Below are 26,004 nucleotides of genomic sequence, written 5' to 3' on the forward strand. Positions count from 1 at the left end.
AGATGTTTTTCTGTGGAGTATTCCCTTCTCCAGATCAACAATCTAGATTGGGAATGTCATAAATTTCACAGAATGTAGTCAGTGTAAAACCCTCTGAGACGAATTTGTGATTTAGGGCTAAACGAGGATCATTTTAATCACACTAAATCACACCTCAAATGCCCCCTTCCTACTCAGAGGGGGCTGGGAAATTGTTTTTCTATGGAGTTGGGTTTTAATATGGCAGAGGCGTTTAGCTGATCGCTTATGTTACAGTCTTTCATCAGTCAGTTCTTTCCTATTTACTCTGTTGACCAAACACAGAAATGTAATGATGCAGTGATTAATGAATGTAAAATGTATCTCTTCCTCTGCATGTGTCAGCCTCAGCGAGAACTTCTTCATGGTCAAAGGAGCTGCCCTCTTCTTACAGCAAGGCAATAGTACACAGGGACCCAAGACCCCGACCCACCATAAACATGCTGGTAGGTACACACACACACACACACACACACACACACACACACACACACACACACACACACACACACACACACACACACACACACACACACACACACACACATACACTGGTTATGTTCATTGCAAAATGCCATATATAAATACATAAAGCACAGCCACATTTGCTGGAGTAACTTTTACTTTGTGGCTTTGCCCACGCTAAAAGCTAACCCGTGTGAGGGTAGAATTTACTTTCTGTGTTCTTTGTGGATCCTTAATTATGGGCACACGAGTTTCACATTAACATGATCCATATTTAACATGACTGATTTCCACAGAGATTTTTACTCATTGTATTCCCAGACAGTTGACTTAGTTCATGGGGACACAACATTTAGTGGCAGAACTGTTTCACCACTCATCTAAGTGACTCCGTCAGTCTCACCTGACTCAGTTGTCCCCAACCTTATAAACAGCTCAGTTGCACAATGACTGAAACCAGCGATCAGTTTCATATGCAAATTAACATGACCATTATGTGTTGGTTTACAGTAAGCATCCACAATCAAATGTCCCCCATCACCAATTGTAATTCCACAGTCTAAGAAGGCTAACCTGTCATTTTTCACATCCTCGCTGGTGAACTTGATGTGGTTGTCCACAGAGTTAATGTGGTCAGTGAAATGTGCCACTATTCCCCAATCCTCGGTGAATAGTACACATCTCCATTTTAACTCTAATTAACGGTCATGACAATTTCCATATCAAATCAATCGCTGGTTTCAGTGGTTATGCAACTGTGCTGTTTACAAGGGTGGGGATACCAGCAGTCAGCTGAGACTGATGGAGTCACTTAGATAAGTGGTGAAACATTTCTCTCACTAAACACTGTGTCCAGATCAACTGATTCAATTTTCTGGGAATTCCTTACATGATTATTCGGCAGGCATCAAGCTGCTCAGTGTATTGTTATTTGTTATGTAGAGTGCTTAAATATACCATTAATTTTAAATTTTAGGCAGTTTTACATAAATCCTGCAAGTATATTGAACATGTATGTTATTGTATGTTAAGTTTTTCTTTACAAAAGTCATTTTTAAGTGTTTTCGATTAAATATTGCTGTACATTTTTCAGTACTTCCAATTTACAAGCCGTTTTGGGTCGAGTTCCGCCCAATTACGTTTTTTTTTTATTCATGAGTCACTGCCCTTATTGCCTGGCCAACCCTCCATGCAATGAGGGGAAGAAAGTAAACAACCTGCTTGTAAAATATCTGCCACTTCCGAAAGCCCAGATGAACTTTACATATTCGACCTGGAGTTTGACCCCGACTGGCAGAAGGAAGAAAACAAATCAGCAATTTAGCCCAAGTGCCAGCAAGATGTTTTAGAATGGTATACTGACCTTCTGTCAGTGACAGTAACAGAGGTGACAAGTCAGTTGGAGGTATTGACTAATATACTGAAGACATCATTGTTACCTCGGTAGCTGGACTTTAATCTTACATGGCCAGCCCATAATCCGCACTATGTGAGTGCTTCTCCAGTGCAGGAGAAAACTTGACCTTTTTCCAGGAGCTGGTTACAGAAAGATAGGCTTTGACAATGGCTTACATTTAACACATAGTCAAACTTCAGACAGACATCTAACCTCAATTGTTGCACAAATCTGTCTAATACTTAACTAGGACTGATCCACTATGTATTCTGGGCAAATTAAGACTCTTTTCAAACTAACAAAACTGGAAGTCAAAGCAACAAGATCAAGTGGCTCACCTCTATTCACTCCTGCAGAAAAGTTGTGCTTTCTAGAAAAACACAACAGTTAAAAGGACACTTTGGGCATCTGGGTGGCATGGCAGTTTATTCCGTTGCCTACCAACACAGGGATCACCGGTTTGAATCCCCGTGTTACCTCCGGCTTGGTCGGGCGTCCCTACAGACATAACTGCCCGTCTCTGCGGGTGAGAAGCCAGATGTGGGTACGTGTCCCGGTCGCTGCACTAGCGTCTCCTCTGGTTGGTCGGGGCACCTGTTCGGGGGGGGCTGGAGGGAATAGCGTGATCCTCCAACGTGCTACGTCCCCCTGGCGAAACTCCTCACTTTCAGGTGAAAAGAAGCAGCTGGCGAGCCCACATGTATCAGAGGAGGCATGTGGTAGTCTGCAGCCCTCCCTGGATTGGCAGAGGGGGTGGAGCAGTGACCGTACAACTGGGGAGAAAAGGGGTCCAAAAAATAAATAGATAGATAGATAGATAGATAATGCCTGAGTTTTTCTCATGAAATCTTCCACAAGTATACCAAAACACTCCTCATTCTTGTATATTTCAAGGGGGATGCTGCAGTCTCCATGAACTCATTTCCCTCATTGCTTATTCCATAATGTTGGTAGCAATCCACAAATTATAAACCATGTTTCCCTCTTTTTTTTCTTTTTCTTTTTTTGTAAGTTGTCAGCGGGTGTCATTGATTGTTACCATTGAAACATACTAGCTCTCAGTTCTGAGACAGGCTGGAGGAAGAGTGGCTTTTTTTTTTAGGCTTGGTATTAGCCAGTTTGTTTTTGTTTATTTCATATTTTCTAACTCTATTCTTTCATTTTGTTTGTTTGTGGCTGAGTTGAACCAGTGAGCATCTTATTTTAGTCACAAAGTTCTCAACCAAAAAAAAAAAGTCTAAAATAAAGTAGAAAGCTGTTGGGGCAAATTTTGTGACCCCCCCCCCAAAAAAAAAAGTATATCCAGTGATAGTCGTGACGTCGCGGGAACGCGCATGTGTTAATTTTAAACGAAGTGAACCTTGATAGCCACGTTTACATTTCACTCGTGGAAATGGAAGATGGCAACATGTAGAATGTTTAATTGTTTTGTGTTTTATTTTTTTCCACCATTACTTTTAGATTATCAACGTAGTTTTATAAACCAAGGAGCTGTCAACGCAGCAAGGTTATATAGTTTTGAATTGTTATGTTAGTTTTTATTTTTATTTTGTTCTGACTTCTGTTCTCAATTTCAGTTTAGTTTTAATTAGTTTTTAAAGTGGGTTTGCCTGTTAAGTTTAGTTTTTGTTTTTTGAAAAGGCCCTATGATGGCCTGTCCAGGGTGTCTCCCCGCCTGCCGCCCAATGGCTGCTGGGATAGGCTCCAGCATCCCCACAACCCAGACAGCAGGATAAGCGGTTTGGATAATGGATGGACGGATAAATCTATTGTAGTTCTATAGTACAATATAGGCTCTTTAAAAAGAAATGTGAACGTCAACTGAAAAAAATGTTGATTTTGGTATTGTTTCATGGTCTCACCAAAATGTTATATAAGCTGGCAAACATGGATTGACCTTTTTAGTACTGGGATTGCCTCTAGTCTATATAAAAATTGTCACTGTATCAGCATGTATGAATATTGACAAAGTATATATGGATATGTACCTGAAAGAGTGGTTAATATGCCCTACATTTTGTGTATTTTTTTACCTGTGAATAATCAATAGTCCAAGTTGTAATTATAAACGGTTTTTCGTCAACAAAATGTTTACATGTTTCATTTTCAGGTGACTTACCTCAACATCTTCAAGTTATGATCAAGATCCTGCGGTCTGAAGATCGCATTAAGCTGGTCAGTTTGAAACCTACCCACGTTTTTTTAGGGGTCCGAGCACCGAAGATGCAAAGGAACCTCATTGTTTCCGTTCCTTTTATTTTATTTTATGTTTTTGGGGGGGGGGGGTTGTACCGAGGATGCATAGGAATGCTATTGCTTCCATTCTGTTTATTATTATTATTATTATTATCATTATATGTGTATAAGAGATAGCCAGACAGTGGCAAATGTATTTGGACAGTGTAGTCTAAACATTTTGCTATACGTATATCCATTCAATCTCATGTACTTTTATTGTAAAACTGCATGAATCAGTGACTGCAGCCACCACTACTGGTTAGATTTCTTCGAGACCATGAAATTATTCCTCTTGTAAAATGCTCCATCTCAACCACAGGCTGTACGGTTAGAGAGTGGGTGGTCAGACCGAGTACGCTACATGGTTGTAGTCTACACCAATGGTCGACAGGACACAGAGGAAAATATCCTTCTGGGAATGGACTTTACAGATAAGGATAGGTAATTTAACTCTTATCAGTTGTATTGTCTATATCATTTGCTATGATTGTTAAGATTTTGTCAGTGTAATTAATTGACCTTGTGTTTCAGTAAAAGTTGTTCTATTGGGATGGTGCTACCATTGTGGAGTGATACCAACATACATTTAGATGGAGATGGGTAAGTTTCACTCTCTTCTTCAGCTTTCCCTGTGATAATTAACAATGTTATTAAAACCTGAATGATTAGTCTACAAAGACACATTACACTGTCACGTCAAGTGTTGATTCAGGTCTTTATTTGAAAGGCCTAAATCAAAATGGGGGACATGAGAAAAAACGGTTATTCTATATAATATATAAAATAATAAAATAATTATAAAATATCATAATTCAAATGATTGTTTTTGTTTTGTAAATATTGTATAATTAATAAAAATATAAAAAATTAAGTAAAATAAAATAAAAAAAGCTATATAAAAATGCTTCCATATGAAATATAACTTTTATTTATTTCCATCAATAAACACCTGTCTAAAAATACTTTATTTGCTTTATGAATGGGTTATTTTGTAATTGATTCATGGATTTGATTTAACATTCACCATTTTTTCAAACAATGTTCATCTGCTGCATTTAGGATTTGTAGTGGCTGGCAGTGAGAGAGGTGTAAATTACAGGCATTTTGCTCTGTGTGTCAGCCAAGTTCTTGCTGACCTGTTAAAGTGGTCTCTGTGTGTGTTGGAGGAATGTTCCACTCTCTGGTGTCCTGAATAGTCCCATGAACAAGCCCAGCCTATGTTTACATTCTCTGACCACTCGTTCTCTCCCCATATGGACTTTCCTCTAATCTCCCATCTCCACTTCTTTTTGACAAGGGGATTCAGTGTAAACACAGCAGGACGGTCGCATGTCTTCAAGCCTGTGTCTGTGCAGGCCATGTGGTGAGTGAATCCCTTCTTTTGTTGAATCTGGAGACAGTACGGCAACAGTGAAAGGTATTTTTCACTTCAAAATAGATAAATATGAGGGCATCCGGGTAGTGTGGCGGTCTATTCTGTTGCCTACCAACATGGGGATCGCCGGATCGAATCTCTCATGTTACCCCCGGCTTGGTCGGGCGTCCCTACAGACACAATTGGCCGTGTCTGTGGGTGGGAAGCCGGATATGGGTGTGTGTCCTGTTCGCTGCACTAGCGCCTCCTCTGGTCAGTCGGGAGGCCTGTTCAAGGGGAGGGGGAACTGGAGGGAATAGTTTGATCCTCCCACGCGCTATGTCACCCTGGCGAAACTCCTCACTGTCAGGTGAAAAGAAGCGGCTGGCGACTCCACATGTATCGGAGGAGGCATGTGGAAGTCTGCAGCCCTCCCCCGATTGGAAGAGCGGATGGGGCCGCAACCAGGACGGCTTGGAAGAGTGGGGTAATTGGACAGACACAATTGGGGAGAAAAAGGGGCAAAAATCCACAAAAAAAAGGTATATGTGTCATTTCACCTGTCTAGTGGTTGCTACAGGTAGAAGGAATACAGATTACTCATCACACAAAATGTTAACATAGAGGACATCATGTTGTGTTGTCATTAATCTCTTGATTTGAAATAAACGTTGAGTACTTGGTTTAAAGTCCTTATCATGGCCATCACAGACATTTGGTTTGACATCCCTAAGCAAGGGGGATTAATTAGGCCAGACTTTGCACCATCAAATACTTTTCTGCCTCATTTTGTGTTGAGAGAATTGTGTGCTCCCTGTTTGGCATCATCTTGTTTTTACACATCCAACTTGTTTTTACACATCCAATATACTTTGATGGATGAACATTTCCTCTGTATTCTGCAGGTCTGCCCTGCAGATCCTCCATAAGGCATGTGAGGTATCACGCAGGTACAACTACTTCCCAGGGGGTATGGCTCTCACCTGGGTGGGCTTTTATGAAAGCTCCATCACCTCAGAGCAAAGCTGCATCAACGAGTGGAATGTTATGACTGATGTAGAGACCACCCGGCCTGACTCACCCACTATGTTTGTGGACCAGTAAGACTTCATTGGTTGCTTTGTTCTTCATACTGCCTCAGCATTGTTAGTCAAGAGAAAAGTAAATGTTGGATGCATTTTGTGTTCTCCATAAAGGCTATGAAACATAGCTGAGACGTTTAACAATATGCAGGTTCTTGTTAAAGACCCGGTATTGTGCCACCAGGTGCACAGGCAATGTGCCGTACAAGCCATTTCAAAATCTATCCAGTTCACTTCAACTCACTTCAATTCAACTTAGTCAAAGAGAGGCCTGTGAGCTCCCAGAATGTGCCAAAAGCTAAAACAAGACTAAAAAAGAAGACTAAAAACTAGATTTTAGTAGACAAAAACTAAACTATAAAGGACCACAATAAATATGATATCAGGTGAAGTGCAAATGGTAGGTGAAGTGCAAATAGTGGCGAATTAAGTGTAAATTGTAGACACAATATGAATGCAACATATGCCTATTTACAATATACAAATGTACACGTGCTGACAGAGAATATACAAAAGGAGAAAATGTACATGTGGTGACATAGCATATATGATCAGTCATGTTGACAGTCCATTTACTGAGTCGGGCCATGAGACTCCTTGGTGTAGGGTGTGTGTGTGTGTGTGTGTGTGTGTGTGTGTGTGTGTGTGTGTGTGTGTGTGTGTGTGTGTGTGTGAGTGTGTGTGTGTGTGTGAGTGAGTGTGCGTGTGAGGTGGGGGGTTAGTTACTGTCTGTTTCCTGTACTGGGCCACAAGACTGCCTATTATGGCGGAGCGTGTGACTTCTATGGCAGGGGAAAATGCAGAATTCAGCTGAGTGACAGCTCTTGGGAAGAAGCTGTTCCTGAGCCTGGTGGTGCGGTTCTGGATACATCTATAGCATCTCCCAGATGGCTGTAGGGCAAACAGGCTTTGGCTGTGGTGTGTGAGGTTCCTGTCGATGCTGATGCTGATGCATCTGTACAGGCAGCATTTGTGGTAGATGTGCTGGATGGCTGGTAGCTGGGTGCCAATGATAGACTGGTTAGTTTTCACTGCCCACTGCAGGGGTTTTCCAGTCAGAGATGGTGCAGCTGCCATACCCACAGTTATGCAGTTTGTTAATATGCTCTCGATTGTAAATCTATAGATGTTTGAGAGGAGCTGTGGGGAAATGGTTGGCTCTTTTTAACCTACTACAGGTACCGTTGAGCCTTCTTCACCAGGGAGGATGGGTTGAGGGACCATGTTAGGTCTTCTGTGATGTGGATGTCCAGAAACTTAAAGCTGTGGACCCTAGCCACCTTAGTACCACTGATAGTAGATGGAGATGTGTCTGCTGCCTCTAGACACTCTGAATTCTCTTAATGATCTAATGATCTTCTTATTCTTTTTGGTGTTGACAGCCAGGTTTATTTTGGAGCTCCAAGACACCAGATGCTTGACCTCCTCTCTGGAGACCTAACAGATTGAGGTTGGTTGGTCAGAAAGTCCAGGGTACAGTTACAGAGAGAGATGCTATCAACCTGGCTGTTTTCAAGTCCATAAGGACTTCATCCAGCTGGTCAGGACATGCCCTGAGTGCCTGTCCAGGGAAGCCATCTGGGCCTACATCCACCTACAGCCTTGTAGATGCTCACTCTGCATATAGTGCCTTTCACATCTGAGGTGGAAAGTGTGAGCACCTGGTTATCCAGGGGTCGTGGTACCCTGGTGGCCATTTCTTTGTTGGCCATGTCAAAGCGAGCACAGAAATGTTGAGCTTGCTGGGGAGGGAGGCAACATTGGTCAAGGGGCAGGAGTACTTGCTCTTATAATCGCTAATGTTTGGATGCACTTCCTTATGTGACGGGGGTCTGTATTGTTATGGAACTACCAGGTCTTTAAACTACCTCTTGTACTGCTTTGGTAAGCACATACCTGCAAACCTGACATTAGGGCTGGGCGATATGGACAAAATCATATATCACGATATTTTTGGCCGAATACCTCTACCAATATTTTGACGATATTGATGGATGACTATTGGTGCTCTCACAAAATATTTACACGATGACATTTTTGATAAACACTCATTAGTAATGTGGATATGATGTCTAAACAGGTAGACAAGTAATATGACAGCTAGAAGTCTAATAAGTTCAGAAAATTGCATCTCTTTACTATAATGCAGTTTTTAAAACCTGGAAAAGACAATGCTTATGTCATATCATGATATTGTGATATTCAAAATCTCAGATGATATTTAGTCTTATATCATGATATCAATATAATATGGATATATTGCCCAGCCCTACTTGACATAAATCTTAGAATAAAAGGCTAACCTCAATTTCAAAGGTGCTCTGAGTAAGAACATAAACCATTAGCATAAAAGTGACAAATAAATAGACAAAAGTAAAATCTGGATAGGGTTTTAAAAATCTCGTTTGACAGTGGAAGCGGGATGTTCCCTGCCCATCTATCAATTTTGCAGGCTGCACAAGTAATTTTAATGTCTGCCTTTAAGTGAAAACTGCCAGCGATAACTAAAGAAAATTGACATCTGACATCATTCAAATATTTCACAGTAATCTTGCTCATTAGGATATCATTTCTTTTGAGCAGTCTGATCTGGACACAGTTGGGCTTTTAATGTAACCACACCTGCTCATATTCATGTGTGGTAATACCTAATAATTAGTTGCCTTCCTAGGAGAATGAGTTCATAAGCACAATTTGTCAGTTGAATCTGCTACAGTACTGTGGAGAACACAACAGTTAAATGTACATGGAAGTTTTCATGTGTTGCTGATTGTGGTTTTGCATGTGTTAGACCATGCTTATGGCCTAACACATGCAATCTACAAGAGTGTGTCAAATAGGCCTGCAACTAACGATTATTTTGGTAGTCGACTAATCTGTCGATTATTTTTTCGATTAGTCGACTAATCTAACGATTATTTCTTTCACACCCTCCATCTCTGCTTCCTGAGGGCGCGGATCCTCTTCCGGGCTCCAGTGCATGTTTTACCTCACATGCTTAAGTCTGCACACCTGTGAATGTCGCCCTGTGTCTCTGTCTTAACATAACACGATCCCATAGCGAATTAAAATAATGACTCATGAAACATTTGAATTTGGAACTTGTTTTGGAGCTACTTGTTTAATCAAATGCATCATCAATCATAATGAAAACTAAATAAATACATTAAATAATACAAATGAAAGTCAATGCATTATCAATCATAATAAAAACAAAGTAAATAAATTAAACAATGCAAATTAAAGTGCAAGTCAAAACGTAAAGATAATGTGCAAATAATGTTTTAAAAGTAACTCAAAATAGCAGCCTCTGCCCCAGCACCGCGGTTCTGATGGGGCTGTTAACCTGGTCCAGGAGGGGGACGTGGATCCACTCACTAGGCTCCACCATCTCCAACAGGAGGGGAGGATGAGTCAGATCAGACAGACTTGTAGGTCTTTTGTTTGCTGTGTGTGAGTGAGAGGAGCTGTGTGTGTGTATATGTGTGTCTTACTCTGATCTCATGCAGTTCATAAATGCTTTAAATTGCAGTGCAGGAACGTGAGCATGTCGACGTGCTCTGGAGTGAGGCTGGCTCTCTTCTTTGAGGCGATGTTCCCAGCTGCTGAGAAGAGACACTCAGAGGGAGTAGAAGTAGCTGGAATACACAAAAACGATTTGGCTTGTGATGCAAGGGTTGGATACTTTGCCTCATTCAATTTCCACCAAGACAGGGGACTTTCTGTCTTTGAGAGGGGCTGCTCTCCGAAGTACATCAGCACTTCATTACTGATCGCTTGGTTGCGTGCATCCTGTTCATCATTGGTCTCACTGTCACTGTCTGTTGAGTCACATCCAAGCAGTGAATCGAGAGCTGAAACAGACCTATTTGGAGTTCCCTCAGCTGAGTCTGTGGCATCCTTGTCAGCTGATGCTGCTGTGGCTTCTTCATTCCCACTGGTGTGCTGGTTATTCACAGTACTCCCATCCTTGGACTGTAGGGCCAGAGCTTGTACTTTATTCTGAACAGTAAACCTCTCCTCTGGTGTCAGGAATTTCAGTTTTCGAAATCGTGGGTCTAGTGCAGCTGCAATGATCTGTTTGCTTGGGTCATCATCTGTGATGGTGACCTCTCTTGACCAGCGTGCAGTGGTCTCCTCTGAAGCAGCCGCCTGGAAGGCCTGCACAGGAGCTGTATTATAGGCAGTGTGGGTGGACTTCAAAAGCCCTCTGACTAGTGGAGGCAGGGCGGAGACTGTCACATAGCTTTCACCACTCAAGTAGACAGTGGCACATTCAAAGGCCTGGAGAGCTTTGGCCAGTTCATCTAGCAGGGTCAACTGATCAGCTTTGAGGTCTAGGTATTGTTTCCCTCTCTGTGTTACTGCCGGGTCAGACAGAGTCGCAGTCAGTGGCCATCTCTGTTCCAGCATGCGAGTCACCATATAATAGGTGCTGTTCCACCTGGTAGAGACATCTTGGACAAGTTTGTGTTCCGGGGTTCCCATCTGTTTCTGCTTTGTCTTAAGCTTGCTTGAAGCCAGTTCGCTCCTTTTAAAGTGCTCGACGAGACACCTCGCTGCTCCCAGTGCTTTACTGATCTGAGGGTGTTTCAGTGCACGATTGATCACCAACTGTAAAGTGTGGCCTGCACAGCGGATAGACACCCACCCATGTTTTTCCTGCAAGATGTTTGCAGCCAGTACGACATTGGAGCCATTGTCATGAACAACTGCCACAATCTTGCTGGGAGGGATCTCAAACCTTTCCACAGCCTGCTCAATCCATGCAGCAATGTTGGGTCCAGTGTGCCGTTCTTCGAGTGGCATGGTTGTAAGGCAGAAGCTAGTGAGCTCCCAGTCATCACTTATAAAGTGACAGGTGATGCCAAGATATGCCTCTGTCGCGACACTGGTCCAGGCATCAGTTGTCAGGGCAATCTTGTTCTTGGTTGCTTTAAGAGCATCTTTAACCTTACCAAAAGTAGCTTCATACTTTCCCTCCATAAGCTTAGTAAAATGAGTTCTGGAAGGTAAGGTGTAACCTGGATGGAATGTGGTGACCATCTGCTTAAATCCCCCATCTTCAACCATGGATATTGGTCTCATGTCATTGACGAGCATGTTGAGGATGCTCTCTGTTAAGACTCCAGCCATTTGAGGGGTGCATGAGCCTCTCTTCAGGATGAACTCATCCACACGCCTTTGCTTAGTACTAAAATAGAAAGAGAACAAAACAGAAAGCTGTATTAATTATCATCACAAGTTGTAGGCTATGGTATCAGTTTATCTTAGTGTACTGCCTAATACCAATTAAACCATTTAAATGAATAAATATCTTACAACTGAATTATTGATATGCTCCAACCCAGTCTAACTAGCTAACGCTACGACAAGCTACAGCTGATTAGAGCGCACTGTGAAAGCTAGTTGACTGTCTAGGCTACAGACAGCTCACGTTAGCACCGTGTCGTGTTTTTGCAGACTGCAGATTGACTAGCTAAGTAAGATAGCTAGCTAATGTTAGATGGTGCTAACGTTCCCCGTCTCTGCAGTCTTGCCTGCGCTTTAGCCCAAAAAGTTCAATTTTTTTCAACTGAAAAAAAAGAAACCTAGAGCTCATAGCGTAAGTTACTGCAGAGTCAGTGAATGTTAGAACCCGTTAACATTTAGCTAACGTTAGCAATCTTAACTTAGCTAGTTAATACTCCAGTCTGCAAAAACACGACACTCGGTGATAAATGACGGAGCTAAACAACTCTAAGCTGTAGTGTGCTATGCTGCAAGCTTGGTGCGGTTTAGCTAATGTTACATACAGCTCGTTGGTGGATACGCAGAATCCACATAACTGAAATAGCGTTCGCTTAGCAAGCATCACCCTTGAGACGTTCTGTTTTCCAACATGTAACTTAAGCTAACGTAAACATTACGATACTGTGGCTAACTAGCTAAACTTACCCATGATCCGAAGTAGCAATCATCGTGGCTCCAGGGTGCTTGCGTTTCAAATGCTCGTGCATCGCCGTAGTGCTGCTGTGGAATGCCAATTCGGCTTTGCATATTCTGCATTTAACTGACTTCTTTGGCTTGTCATCTGTGAAATACTCCCAGACTTTTGATAGTCTCGGTCTCGCTGGTTTTTGCTCTTCATTAGCCTCATTCGCTCTCCTTTCCGCCATCGTTCATACGCTTTCTTCTTCTCTTCGTCGTTCATGCAAAATGCAGTTATATCAGACGATGGAAGCGATACTGCCCCCAGCACTTCCTATAGGGCATTGCAGTTACAAATGAACATTTGTGCGGTTTTGAGTTAACGTTACTGGCTCTGATTGTTTTTATACGACGCGTCGAAGCTAAAATTCTGCGTCGACGAGTTTTTATGATCGACGTCGTCGATTATGTCGACTAATCGTTGCAGCCCCAGTGTCAAACTATTACTTTTAAGTGCCATAAATTGTTTGGGCTCATATAACCAAAAAGTAAACCCTGTGCTAACATTGCAACCTTCATTAATGTGATATTTCAAACGGTAGTTGTAAATGCAGAAGGCGAAGTGTTTGCAGGGATAGAAAACTTGATTTTTAATCGCAGCCCAGTTAAATTGATGGCATGGCTGATCCCATGGTTTCGAAATGGCTTGCTCAGCAGTGCAGAAACTGGACTATATCAGCAAATAGCAAAGCTATTAATATCACACATAAGAAAGTGTGGACAGCAATGTATGGCCATCCACTTCTTCTACTTTAGGTATGCCATCATATGATCTGTAACTTCTGTCTTAGCAATAGAGTAAAACTCTGCTTTGGATGATGTCCTTTATTTTCAGCTAGACCCATTAGCTGTTATTTTTGACTACTGATGTTGTTACCCAGTCATGCTTATTTTCATTTGTATAATATTATTCATGCATGGTTTGATTGATTGTGCATAGGCCAACTAAGAGAGAGAGGACCGAGTGTCTCATTAAAGCCAAACTACGCAGCCTCATGATGTTCCAAGACCTGGAGAATGTCACTTCTAAAGAGGTATGTGCATTTCAAGTAAGGATGCACCAATATATTTTTTTCCGCTGTCGATTCTGTGCACAAATCTTCAAGTATCGACCAATATTGGGTTCCGATCCATTACTTTTGCTGAACAGTGCACTCTAATACCATTACTCTGGGAGTTAACAGGCAAAGTAATTAAGATAGAATCAGATTTTTCTTTTTCACAGTTAAAGAAATACAGGCAAAGAAATACAGGGAAGAAATACAAAATTGTTGGCCAGAGAGCGGACATTCGTCAGGGGGACTGGCGGGACCGCGGTTCTACATTCTCGCTGTCGCTCCGGCCTGCTCACTGCTGCAGCGTCTTCATCGCAGTCCGCACAGGGCTGTACCGATAAAGACCTCGGCAAAGCTTTCATTAAAATATTCAATTAAAGTCGGTAAAAAAGTCTGTTCAGTTTGTGCTGTGGACAGTTGGAGACTTAAAAGTTCTTCCCCGCTGTATGTGGTCAGTGAGTGGGCACTGGAAAATAAACAAATAAACAAAAACAGAAAACGTACAAGAGAGCGCAGAACCGAGGCTACCGTCTGCGGCACCATTTTGATGACGCTTATCGAAGTTAATTTACTTGAACGCTCACCTCATTTGCATTTAAAATTATGCTCATATCAAATACTAACTTTTTACTTTCAAATCAGCTTTTATTCAGTTATGGCTTAGACACAAGCGATCCACTCACACAATCCTTTAGGTCTGGCTACCAATGACTTGGTGGCTGTGGAATGTTGAGTTTAGCCTTTGTGGTAACAGCTGTCAGAAAATTTGTAAATATCACTGAACAAGTGTAGGGTATGTTCTAGAGTTTAGACATGATGTCTCTCTGTGATTAAAAGTTGTTGTCTAACTAAAAGGGTTGTCTCTGTATTTTTCCTCTCTCCAGATCCGTAATGAGCTGGAGCAACATATGAACTGTAACCTCAAAGAGTACAAGGAGTTCATCGATAATGAGATGCTACTGATCCTGGGTCAGATGGACAAGGCCACACTTATATTTGACCACTTGTACTTGGTGAGAACCTTCCTCTTTTTTATTTGTTTATACTTTAGCTGTATTGTATGCACAATTGTATTTGATTGTATGCACAATTCACAGTTGAATACATACCTCGGTTTTGTGGTCGTGGTTCGGTATCTTTTCAGTACAGTGGGGAAAACAAAGAAATGCAAAAGAAAATGTGTTTTCATTTATTTTGAAAAACAAACAGTGGTTTTTCGGCCATAATTCTTGTTGTAAAAATGAAGACACTCAGGTGTGTGGGTGGCGTGGCGGTCTATTCCGTTGCCTACCAACACGGGGATTGCCAGTTCGAATCCCTGTGTTACCTCCGGCTTGGTCGGGCGTCCCTACAGATGCAATTGGCCGTGTCTGCAGGTGGGAAGCCGGAAGTGGGTATGTGTCCTGGTCACTGCACCAGCGCCTCCTCTGGTCGGTCTGGGCGCCTGTTCAGAGGGGAGGGGGAACTGGGGGGAATAACGTGATCCTCCCACGCGCTACGCCCCCCAGGCGAAACTCCTCACTGTCAGGTGAAAAGAAGCGGCTGGCGACTCCACATGTATCAGAGGAGACATGTGGTAGTCTGCAGCCCTCCCTGGATTGGCAGAGGGGGTGGAGCAATGACCGGGACGGCTCAGAAGAGTGGGGTAATTGGCCGCATACAATTGGGGAGAAAAGGGGGAGGGACAGAATTAAGTTTAGATAGTGGTTAAGTTTAGGGATAAGGTTAGCATTACATATTGGTTGTGTTTATGGTTAAGGTTAGGTTGTCATTTTTTTGAAAAATGTGTAATCTGTCAAAATATGGGTGGTAAAAAAAAAAAAAAAAAACACCAGTAAGGCTAACCATAACTAACTCACAACATAAGGCACATTGCCAAAACCTTCTGGGTGGAATTCACACTTTTGAATTTAGGTTTTGTAAGTACCACGACACCCTGGACTGCCGCCCAGTGACTGCTGGGATAGGCTCCACGATCCCCGCGACCCTGAGTAAGGATAAGTTGTTTGGATAATGAATGAATGAATGAATGAATGAAAGTACTACGATGTAGACTGCAATTATTTGGTGTGTAGGGCGTTCCAGACCTCAAGTCCTGCATCGAACGGTTCAATACAGTTACATGTACCGTTGTGCCTCTGTTATACTTCAACACTTCAACGTCCTCTGTTATGTGTCAACATTGACTTATATTATGCTGTCACACTCCTTTGTCCACTCAATTCTGATTAATGACCTTCTGTCTTACTGTTGCACAGTATTTTATTTACCTCTCCCCAGTCAAAACTTATAAGCGATTTGTTTTCTTTTCCCCATAGGGCTCAGAATGGAACGCTTCCAACCTTGAAGAATTACAGGACTGTGGGTGAGTTAATCGCTTAACAATAAGACAGTTGGTTTTTCTGGTTTTCTCCGCTATATCTGATTGACTGCTGTATATTTGTACTCTTTGTATCAGGTATATGAACAGATCATTCTACATCCTTATAGAATGGCTTATAACCATTTAAAAATCACTATAAGGCTTTATAAACACTATTACATTACATTCAAAACATGCTAATAGTACCTTATATGAACATTCAGTGAAGTCTATAATCCTGGGCTTAATAGCAAGTATTACATAAAAAAATTAGCTGAGTATGAACTTAAAAGTGGGCTGTACTCTAAACTTTGTGTGTGTGTGTGTGTGTGTGTGTGTGTGTGTGTGTGTGTGTGTGTGTGTGTGCGCGCGCGCGCACATTTCTGCACGTACATGTGTTTGTGATTGCGTGGGTTTTTTCATGTACTTGATTTGTGTGGGTGTGTGACTATCAAACAGACATTTAAAACAAGTACTACAGTACAATATACGTATGTTTGAACTATTGCCATTTCAAAGACAAACACTAACAAATGAAGAAACAGTCTAGCTGACATGAAAACAGTCACTGATAGATCACTCTATTTGTTCTGTTTGCAGAGTGGGTTACATTCTGAATGTAACCAGGGAGATTGACAACTTCTTCCCAGGGACATTCTCTTATCATAATATCCGTGTTTATGATGAGGAGGGAACCGATCTTCTGGCCCACTGGAATGACAGCTACAACTTTATTGTCAGAGCAAAGTGAGACCCAACATGACAATTAAAAACAAAACTAGATTTAAAGTTTATGAGTAAACAAGTGTGGTTGTGTCCAGAGTTGTGGAGTGGTTTCCACATTAAAAATCTTACAGAGCTATTGCATCTTAAATCTCTGCTATTATATATTTATGCACATTACAACCTAATGGGATTTTGTACACTATTAAATAGTGCCACTATGTCACCACAGAACCCCTTTTTTATAACTTCCACACAGCCAGGAAAAAAAAACCCTACTTTAATGTTAAATATGTCAGCCATGGACGTCCGAGTAGCGTGGTGGTCTATTCCGTTGCCTACCATCACGGGGATCGCTGAATCGAATCCCCATGTTACCTCCAGCTTGGTTGGGCATCCCTATAGACACAATTGGCCGTGTCTGTAGGAGGGAAGCCGGATGTTGGTATGTGTCCTGGTCGCTGCACTAGTGCCTCCTCTGGTCGGTCAGGGCGCCTGTTCGGGGGGGAACTGGGGGTAATAGCGTGATAAAATGCAATTGACATGATTATGTCATTTTCATTTTGTAAATGCATATGTATTTCTTTATTGGCCCATAGGAAAAGTAATTCCAAATGCCTGGTCCACTGTAAGATGGGGGTCAGCCGGTCTGCCTCCACAGTAATTGCCTATGCCATGAAGGAGTATGGTTGGTCTTTGGAGAAAGCCTACAATCTTGTCAAGCAAAAACGAAGTATAGCTCAGCCCAATGCAGGTTTCATGAGACAGCTGGCAGAGTACGAGGGCATTCTGGATGCAAGGTAACCAAATTGATGGATTAACTCAGGTACACAGTTGGCCCTTAGTTACACCATAGCAATTTAAGTCATTTGATCACTTAGTGTTGTAATGTCATTTACATCTTAATTAGATTTGTGTCAACCACCTCAGGTTAAAGTAAAAAAAAAATCACATAGGTGTGCTTTAAAAGTAGTTAAAATAACTCAACAATGTATGAAATTATTGCATTAGCTTGCTTAGGTACTTATGCTGTTCTGGTAAACTCAACATAATTACGCCAACTAAGGCTGATCATGCTGGTAAACTAATGGCTTTAAAAGTTAAAAGGTGCTTCTGTAATAGATAAGATCAGATCATTATTATTCCTAAAAGAGAGGTTTCTCTTGTACCCAAGGAACAATCTTAAGGAAAATTTGACTTTTGTTAAAAAAAAAAAATAATATATTAAAAAAAAACTTTCCTTTTCTCAGTAAGCAGCGCCACAACAAGATTTGGAGGCCTGGAGCAGATGATGATGCCTCAGATGAGTTGCAAGCCTCTGGGCTGCATGCTGACTTGGAGGTTCCTGGGGAGGAGACTCCAGAGCTCAGAGCCTCTTCCCAAGAGGAGGAAGAAGCGTGGGGGGGCTGCGGGACTTCTCCTTGCCGGGGCATGGGTCTGGAGGTGGAACCTCTTGACCCTCTTAACTACAATTACTACTTCAGACGGTTGTCAGACTCTGCACTGGACAGTGAGCCTTCCACCCCAGTACGTGGGCCCCCACTGCTAGGTATGGAAAGGGTTTTCATCGAGATTGAGGATGTAGAGAGAGATGCCCTATTAGAGGATGAGGGATTCCCCATGGCCCATCTGGTTTTGCCTGGAGAGGGCACGGCTGCCCAGACCTGTGGGCGCCTTGATCCCATGGAAGACATGAGACAGAGACTAGAGTTCAGTACTTTGGAGGAGGAGGATGAGGAGGAAGCCAAGAAAGAAGAAGCGGAGATGGCAGCCCTAGCTCAGTGTCCTGGAAATTCAGACAGCAAGAAGGTGGGAGAAGTAGAGAGAAAGGAGGAAAGTGGGTTGGGTTTTGCCAATCTGAACACTAACAACAGCAACCGCCTTGCTGCTAAACGCAGTTGCCCTGCAGCTTTCGACGTGAGTCCACTTTTTATAACTTAATAGTAGTTTGCTGCCCTGTCATCAACAGCAATAGACATCCTTTGTGTGCTGTCTGTTTCAGAACTATTTACATGTCAGAGGTGTAATGGTAAATATTTGTTCCGATAATGTTTTGATAAGTGATAGTTGGTCTCATAATTACAATTTCCAGCCTGCTGTCTATGTCTAGTCTCTTCAGTCATGGACATCATACAGTTGATGAAGTAGCATTGCGTTGGCATGCCCTTGTATATTTGCATATTCTGCCATCGTTCTGTCTCTTTCACCGTAATTAGGATGAGGAACAATGTTTGTATGGTCAGACTGAAACGAGATCATATTGGCATTGACTGTGCTTGACAAAATCACTTTGTGACTGACCATGTATTCCCTGTTTATATTTTCTCTGTTTAGGACAGTGCTAGCACGGAAAACCCTTTCAAAGTGAAGCCCTCCTACCAGTCCTGTAAAGACTGCCTGCGTCTGCCCCAAGGGCGACGCTGTGACCGCCCAGCAGGAGGTCGCACCCACCGCCTTAACCCTAACCGTCACTGCACTGCAGCTCCTTCCATATCTATTGATCCGCCTGGGACCCATTTTGCTTCTGCTTCAACTCTCTCATCTGTGGTGGTTCCAGTCCCAGCCCTTACTTCTGTATCAGCCAGCCTGATCCAGCCCTGTGGTCATCTCTGCCGCTGTGCTGTGTGTGTCCCTGACACTCTTACTTCTCCAGTTGCATGCCTGGAGTCGTATCGCCACAAGCTGCTGTCACCCATGAACTGTGAGGATCTGCTTAGTGACCACAGTTATCTTGAAACAGAGGACATGGATGAGCCACAGACTAATGAGGATGGAGAGGAAGAACAGGTACAAGGGGACAGCAGTGGCACCAACACAGGTACCATTACAGAACTACTAAAACTCAACTCGGTGGGAGAGAGACCTGCAATAGCCTCCACTAAAGAATTAAAATTGCAACCTCATTCTGAGTTGGAGTCCTACGATGACAAAAAAGAGCACCATCAGCAAGCCCTGGCCCAGCTACAGATGCCAGCAATGGGGATTGAACTTGGCTTGGAACTGGTAAGGCAGAGGGCAGAACAGTTTGACAGGCTGTCAGGCTTTACCATGGAGGGCCAGCTCCCAGTAGGACCCCTGCCTTAAAAGTTGAGCCTGAGCATGGATTGGATGGGGGTAGGGATGGAGGCAGAGGCTGAAAAAACACTGAAACACCCACTGCCTCTGCTAGATACATTTTTACTACTGTGAACCTGCTAACTGCCATTGTGGTACCCTCACAGCTATGCTTATACCTGTACCCTTATACCCATGACACAAAAGTCTACTCTTACCATCAGTAACGAGACCTATATTTTTTCCAAAAAGAAGCCCAAGTATTGCATGCCTGAATGAAGCCTCACGTTATGTTTCAGGCTCATGTTACCCGGCCAGTTTGGGAAATTTCATCTTTTTTGATGGGGACTTATCAAAGGTCACAACTTTTCCCTCAAATATGGCAGATAGCTAGCTGGTTGCCTGTTGAACCCACCTACTTCGCCACACCTGGAGGCTCCTCAGCCCTCCATACAGCACCATGACATTGAGTGTATTTTTGCCATAGATGTTGCATCAACAAAGAGGGTTTGCATTTTCCCAGCAGAGAAACTAGCACGGCTGAAAACTGTGATGGTTGTAGGACCATGTTGTTTACAGCTTGGCAGTTCCCCTGTGCCCCCTAAAAGAGCTGAGGATAGCACTTTGGTTTTGACAGAGAAGAAATGCTTTTTGTTAACTGCGTTGTCTATGTACTTTATGTTTGTCAAAATCACAGTATTTGCTAAAAAAAATGCTCAGTGAATGTTTGCTATTGAGCCTCTGCTTGAGTACATTCAATACCTCCTCGTGTTACCACTGATATTTAAATCCTGAATTAAGTTCACTTACAGTATGTGTATTTTTCCTGCTGTGGCTGCTTTTGGATCATTCGCTTCACGTAAAAGCATAACGTCAATGGATTTTCAAGACATCTCGTATCAGCTTTTGTATGCCTCTTAGTAAAGCAGTGTTCCTCAAAACATTTGCGTTTTAAACTGGTCAAAAAATGGTTTCGGTGGGCCTCCGGGCAGCGTAGCGGTCTATTCCGTTGCCTGCCAACACGGGGATCGCCGGTTCGAATCCCCGTGTTACCTCCGGCTTGATCGGGCGTCCCGACAGCCACAATTGACCGTGTCTGCTAGTGGGAGGCTGGGTGTGGGTATGTGTCCAGCCTGACCTTTTCTATTGAAGTTAAAATAATATCGTCAAAGAAGTGAGTACAATTATCACCGTTTAGGTTTACATAATATATCGTTATGCAGAAAACGTTGGGGTTGGCTTCAATTCACTTTGAAATCATCAATTCCAGAGGTTTAATCTATTGACTGAAATTTAAAAGAAATATTTTTTTGGGCTTAAAATGGTTGTCATATTCAAACTAATATGTGTTATTCATCAGCTGAGCATGAATGTTACAGTAACTATGAAATTGCAGTTGCTGGTAACACTGAAATTAATTAATGAAAAATAACTTTGCTTTATATGCACATGGTGGTTGTAGGGGAAGATGCATTTCAGAACAGGGTGCTACAGAAACGATCTGTCTTTCCAGTTTGTTATTTTTTTTTATTTTGTGGAAGAAAGACTTCAGGGTTCAGTTGGTAAGAAAAGGTTATCAGGTTAAATCTTGAGTTTTTCCTCTCTGGGTTCAATTTTTTTCTGATGACAAAATCTCTTGTATTCACTTTCCTCTGGCCAGCCATAATCAAAATCATATTTTGCTGCAATGTATCTTTCATTACCATCAGGCATCTAGACAGTAAGTTACAGTAAATACTTAAACATCGTGTTGCTGAATCTTAGCTGAAGCGTAGCAGCTAGTCCCCTTTCATTCATCACCCTATTTTCGTAGGTCATAATCTGTCCAGCTCCATACAGCAAATATATGCCTACGGTACTTTTTTATTGTGTATATATGCTGTGAAAATGAAATCTTTTCCTAAAGCTTACAAAACATTTGAGGGACTCATTTTCCATTTATAGATGCATTAAGCCTCCAATTACCACAGACAACATTTTCTGATACAATGAAAGTTTGTTTTTTTTTCCTTCTGGTACATATACTTAAGGCGTGGCTAAACCGTAGACCATTTAGTGATTTTGCTGACATCTACAGGTTAAAACCCACCTTAAGGTGGTACCCTATCAGGTAACCTATAAGCACTGACAGAGCCATCACTAATGACTGTCACTAATGCTGTCAGTGCTGGTTCTTCAGCACACCTACTTCCATCAGACCCATTATACATTTTACCCCTAGGGGTATTGCTTTTTCTGCATTGTGAGAGTAAAAAACACTCAAGAGTCTTGGTCAAAAGGCTTTGCACACCTTGCAGTTTTTTGTTTTTGCTTTTCCCCTTTTTCTCCCCAAAAGTACTTGGCCAGTTGCCGTATTTTCCGAGCCGTCCCGGTTGCTGCTCCACCTCCTCTGCCGATCCAGGGAGGGCTGCAGACTACCACGTGCTTCCTCCGAAACATGTGGAGTCGCCAGCCGCTTCTTTTCACTTGACAGTGAGGAGTTTCACCAGGGGGACGTAACACATGGGGGGATCACGCTACTCCCCCCAGTTCCCCCTCCCCCCTGAACAGGCGCCCCAACTGACCAGAGGAGGCGCTAGTGCAGTGACCAGGACATATACCCACACCCGGCTTCCCATCCGCAAACAGGGCCAATTGTGTCTGTAGGGACACCCGACCAAGCTGGAGGTAACAAGGGGATTCGAACCAGCGATCCCCATGTTGGTAAGCAACTGACACCTTGCAGTTTTGTTGGTGGTTCACTACTGCTGTAAATTTTTCATAAAAGATCTCCCCCTTAATATTGTCTTCTCGACAATACAGAATTAAAGGAAAAGGCGTCCGGGTAGCACAGCGGTCTATTGCTTTGCCTACCAACAAGGGGATCGCCGGTTCAAATTCCCATGTTACCTCTGGCTTGGTCGAGCGTCCCTACAGACACAATTGGCCCTGTTTGCGGATGGGAAGCCGGGTGTGGGTATATGTCCTGGTCACTGCACTAGCTGCACTCTTGTTTGGTCGGGGCATGTGTTCGGGGGGAGTGGGAACTGGGGGGAATAGCGTGTTCCTCCCACGCGCTACGCCCCCCTGGCGAAACTCCTCACTGTCAGGTGAAAAGAAGCGGCTGGCGACTCCACATGTATCAGAGGAGGCATGTGGTAGTCTGCAGCCCTCCCCGGATCGGCAGAGGGGGCGGAGCAGCAACTGGGATGGCTCAGAAGAGTGGGGTAATTGGCCGGGTCCAACTGGGGGGAAAATTAAAAAAAAGAAAGAAAGAATTAAAGGAAAAACACGCACATTTACAGTGAGTAAATGGAACATATACGAGAAAGAAAACAAAGGATTTTGAAGTTACCGAGGTCAAGTGTGCTGATGTGAACTCAGACACATTTTATTTTTTATTTAAATCTTTTGGAGGTTTGAGTTTGGCACAGTTGAAAGTAATATTTACAAAGCACCAAGAATTGGAGGGTTTTTTTTTTAATTTTATTTCATAGACATGGTAAGAAAAAAACCATGTGCTGTGCCACTAACTAGGAAGTGTTAGCCCAGGTCTAAAGGCTCTGCGACTACATGTTCAGCCATAAGTTGTTTGACTACAGGGGTATTTTATTCTGTTTTTATTTTTATTTTATCTTTTTTTTTTTTTTTTTGCAAGACTTTTTCTATTGCACATGGTACACTGGATGTGCTGGAGGGATGTCAAATGATACCTGATGTCGTATGTATGGGACATACGGATGCAGGCGATAATGCAATGTTAAGATATGGGTGCTCTGGGAAGCCGGAAAACTTTGGAAAAACTTGACAATGGATGTTACACACATTTTACTGCAGGTGGCACTGACAGGCTCTCCATCTTGCAGGAACGGAAACAAAAGACGTATCAGTTTCACTGTCTTTTCCCCTACCTGGACAATTAGGGCCAGATAGGTTTTCTCCAGGAGATAGATTAAGGAACTTATTTGTTGTTGTGTTTTATTTCATTTCTTTTCTTTGCTTTAACCTGTCCTTGACCTCATGTTGCTATTTGAGCACAATGCAGCTTCTGTACATCTGCAAGTTGTTGACAGCAACACTAAAACTGGTGTCAGCACCAACTGGTGGGAGAATGTTAGCATCAGAAAATCACCATGCTGGCTTGTCTTTTTTAGCCTATTGCTGTGATCAGGTACAGCGCTAACTGAACTAGCTCTGCTCAGCGTCACCAGGCTCCTGGCAATGCAGCCTGACTGAGCTGACTGTAACTAGTGGAGTTATCAACGGTTATGGAAAGTGCTGTGGAATTACGATCAAAGCTTACCCTGTGTATCCCCAAACCACTGCAAAATATGAAGTTGTTTTTGATCATGGTTTGAATTTGATTTTGCATTTAAGTGCCTTACCCTGGACATTCTCTCTATCATACCGAAAACTCGGCTTTGCAGAGGAGTTGTGAGCACATTCACAGAGTTGGGCCCCCTGTACATTACCACAAGCATAGTGATCATTCTCTTTTTAGTGTATAGCTGGCACATGAGATAATGCAAACACACTCTGTGCATGGATGGCTTACACAGTAACTAGTCTCCATAAACATGTATTTAATTGGCTTACATGTATTGATAGCCAACACTGATATCGTATGTGTCCGATCTTGTTAAAAGTAGCAGCGCACTGTGCTGCCTCAAAGGCAGGGCAAAGAACTTGACTTTGACTTGGTATTTGCACAGCTGGGATGGACTCTTATTATCTACATCTCAAATTAAGAGAGGAAGGTACTTATTTGATTAAATAAACACGTCTTTTAACAGTCATATATATATATATATGCACACTGTATAAAGAACTGTAATCTTTCTCCACATTTTTCTAGTAAAGTAACCTACCAAACAAGTCTCTATCAAAAAAAAAATCATGTTTCCACTACAATTTGAAATAGCTATATATGTGCTCATGGATACAATCCAGGACTCCAGAATATTTAAAACATGGGCGTGGCAGTCTATTCCGTTGCCTACCAACACTGGGATCGCCGGTTCGAATCCCCGTGTTACTTACAGCTTGGTCGGCATCCCCTACAGACACAATTGGCCGTGTGTGCAGGTGGGAAGCTGGATGCAGTTGTGTGTCCTGGTCGCTGCACTAGCACCTCCTTTGGTCGGTCAGGGCGCCTGTTCGGGGGGAGGGGGAACTGGGGGGAATAGCGTGATCCTCCCCCTGGCGAAACACCTCACTGTCAGGTGAGAAGAAGCAGCTGGCGACTCCACATGTATCGGAGGAGGCATGTGGTAGTCTGCAGAGGGGGTGGAGCAGTGACCGGGACAGCTCAGAAGAATGGGGTAATTGGCCGGATACAATTGGGGAGAAAAAGGGGGGGGGATTCAACAAGTACTCATGTTGCATATTCTCATGTTTGTACCATCAGCCAAAAAAGATCCCATCCATCCATCCATTATCCAAGCCGCTTATCCCAATCGGGGTCGTGGGTTGCTGGAGCCTATCCCAGCAGTCACTGGGCAGCAGGCGGGGAGACACCCAGTGCAAATAATTTAGGCCAAATAGCAGAGTTAACCGATTTTACTGAATCGCCCTAATGAGCAGACGCTACACAGACAATCGTACTAAGAGCCAAATGTCAAAGACTGTTGGGACATTGAGGGAAAAGATGGAGGGGGGTAATGACAGTGCATGGTTAGAGCACAAACTGTCCCTCTTCCCTTCAGTGAAAGAGCTTGGGGTGTTTTTGGTGAATGAGTGAAAACTGTTGAACACAAAGTACAGAATTTGGAGTTACATTTTGTTACTGTAAATGTTTTTTGTTGACTTGTGCACTGTACTGTACATCGGCAGCGTTAGTGTAATGCACTTTTTTTTACGTTTGTTAAAATGATGTCCTGTCCAATTTTTGTCATGGAAATAAATAATTGTCCCTCTCTAATATGTTTTATTATAGATTACATTAATTCTGTAGCTGGTGCTCTGTTCATGTGACATACTTTCTAACTAACATAATAATCCATCCATCCATTATCCAAGCCGCTTTTCCCAACCAGGGTCACGGGATGCTGGAGCCTATCCCAGCAGTCATTGGGCGGCAGGCGGGGAGACACCCTGGACAGGCTGCCAGTCCATCACAGGGCCGACCCACACACACACATTCACACCTAGGGTCAATTTAGTACGGCCGATTCACCTGACCTACATGTCTTTGGACTGTGGGAGGAAACCGGAGGACCCGGAAGGAACCCACGCAGACACGGGGAGAACATGCAAACTCCACACAGAGGACGACCTGGGACGACCCCCCCAAGGTTGGACTAGCCCGG

At 42.9% G+C, this 26,004-nt stretch overlaps 1 protein-coding gene across 1 annotated transcript in view; it reads left to right on the plus strand.

Annotated features, from left to right (window-relative positions):
• The window catches only part of ssh1b (slingshot protein phosphatase 1b), a 48,333-nt gene extending 28,424 nt beyond the window's left edge, over window positions 1–19,909 (plus strand). The window contains exons 4-16 of the mRNA XM_056290918.1: window positions 364–464; window positions 3,990–4,054; window positions 4,437–4,558; window positions 4,649–4,717; window positions 5,415–5,480; window positions 6,377–6,571; window positions 13,464–13,557; window positions 14,463–14,591; window positions 15,897–15,943; window positions 16,541–16,687; window positions 17,263–17,463; window positions 17,914–18,580; window positions 18,998–19,909. Coding sequence (XP_056146893.1) covers window positions 364–464; window positions 3,990–4,054; window positions 4,437–4,558; window positions 4,649–4,717; window positions 5,415–5,480; window positions 6,377–6,571; window positions 13,464–13,557; window positions 14,463–14,591; window positions 15,897–15,943; window positions 16,541–16,687; window positions 17,263–17,463; window positions 17,914–18,580; window positions 18,998–19,747 — 2,653 coding nt within the window. The 3' untranslated portion in view covers window positions 19,748–19,909. The remainder of the gene's footprint in view (window positions 1–363; window positions 465–3,989; window positions 4,055–4,436; window positions 4,559–4,648; window positions 4,718–5,414; window positions 5,481–6,376; window positions 6,572–13,463; window positions 13,558–14,462; window positions 14,592–15,896; window positions 15,944–16,540; window positions 16,688–17,262; window positions 17,464–17,913; window positions 18,581–18,997) is intronic.
• The last annotated feature ends 6,095 nt before the right edge of the window (window positions 19,910–26,004 follow it).

This window comes from Lampris incognitus, chromosome 12 (assembly GCF_029633865.1).
Source record: "Lampris incognitus isolate fLamInc1 chromosome 12, fLamInc1.hap2, whole genome shotgun sequence".
Classification (NCBI taxonomy): Eukaryota; Metazoa; Chordata; class Actinopteri; order Lampriformes; family Lampridae; genus Lampris; species Lampris incognitus.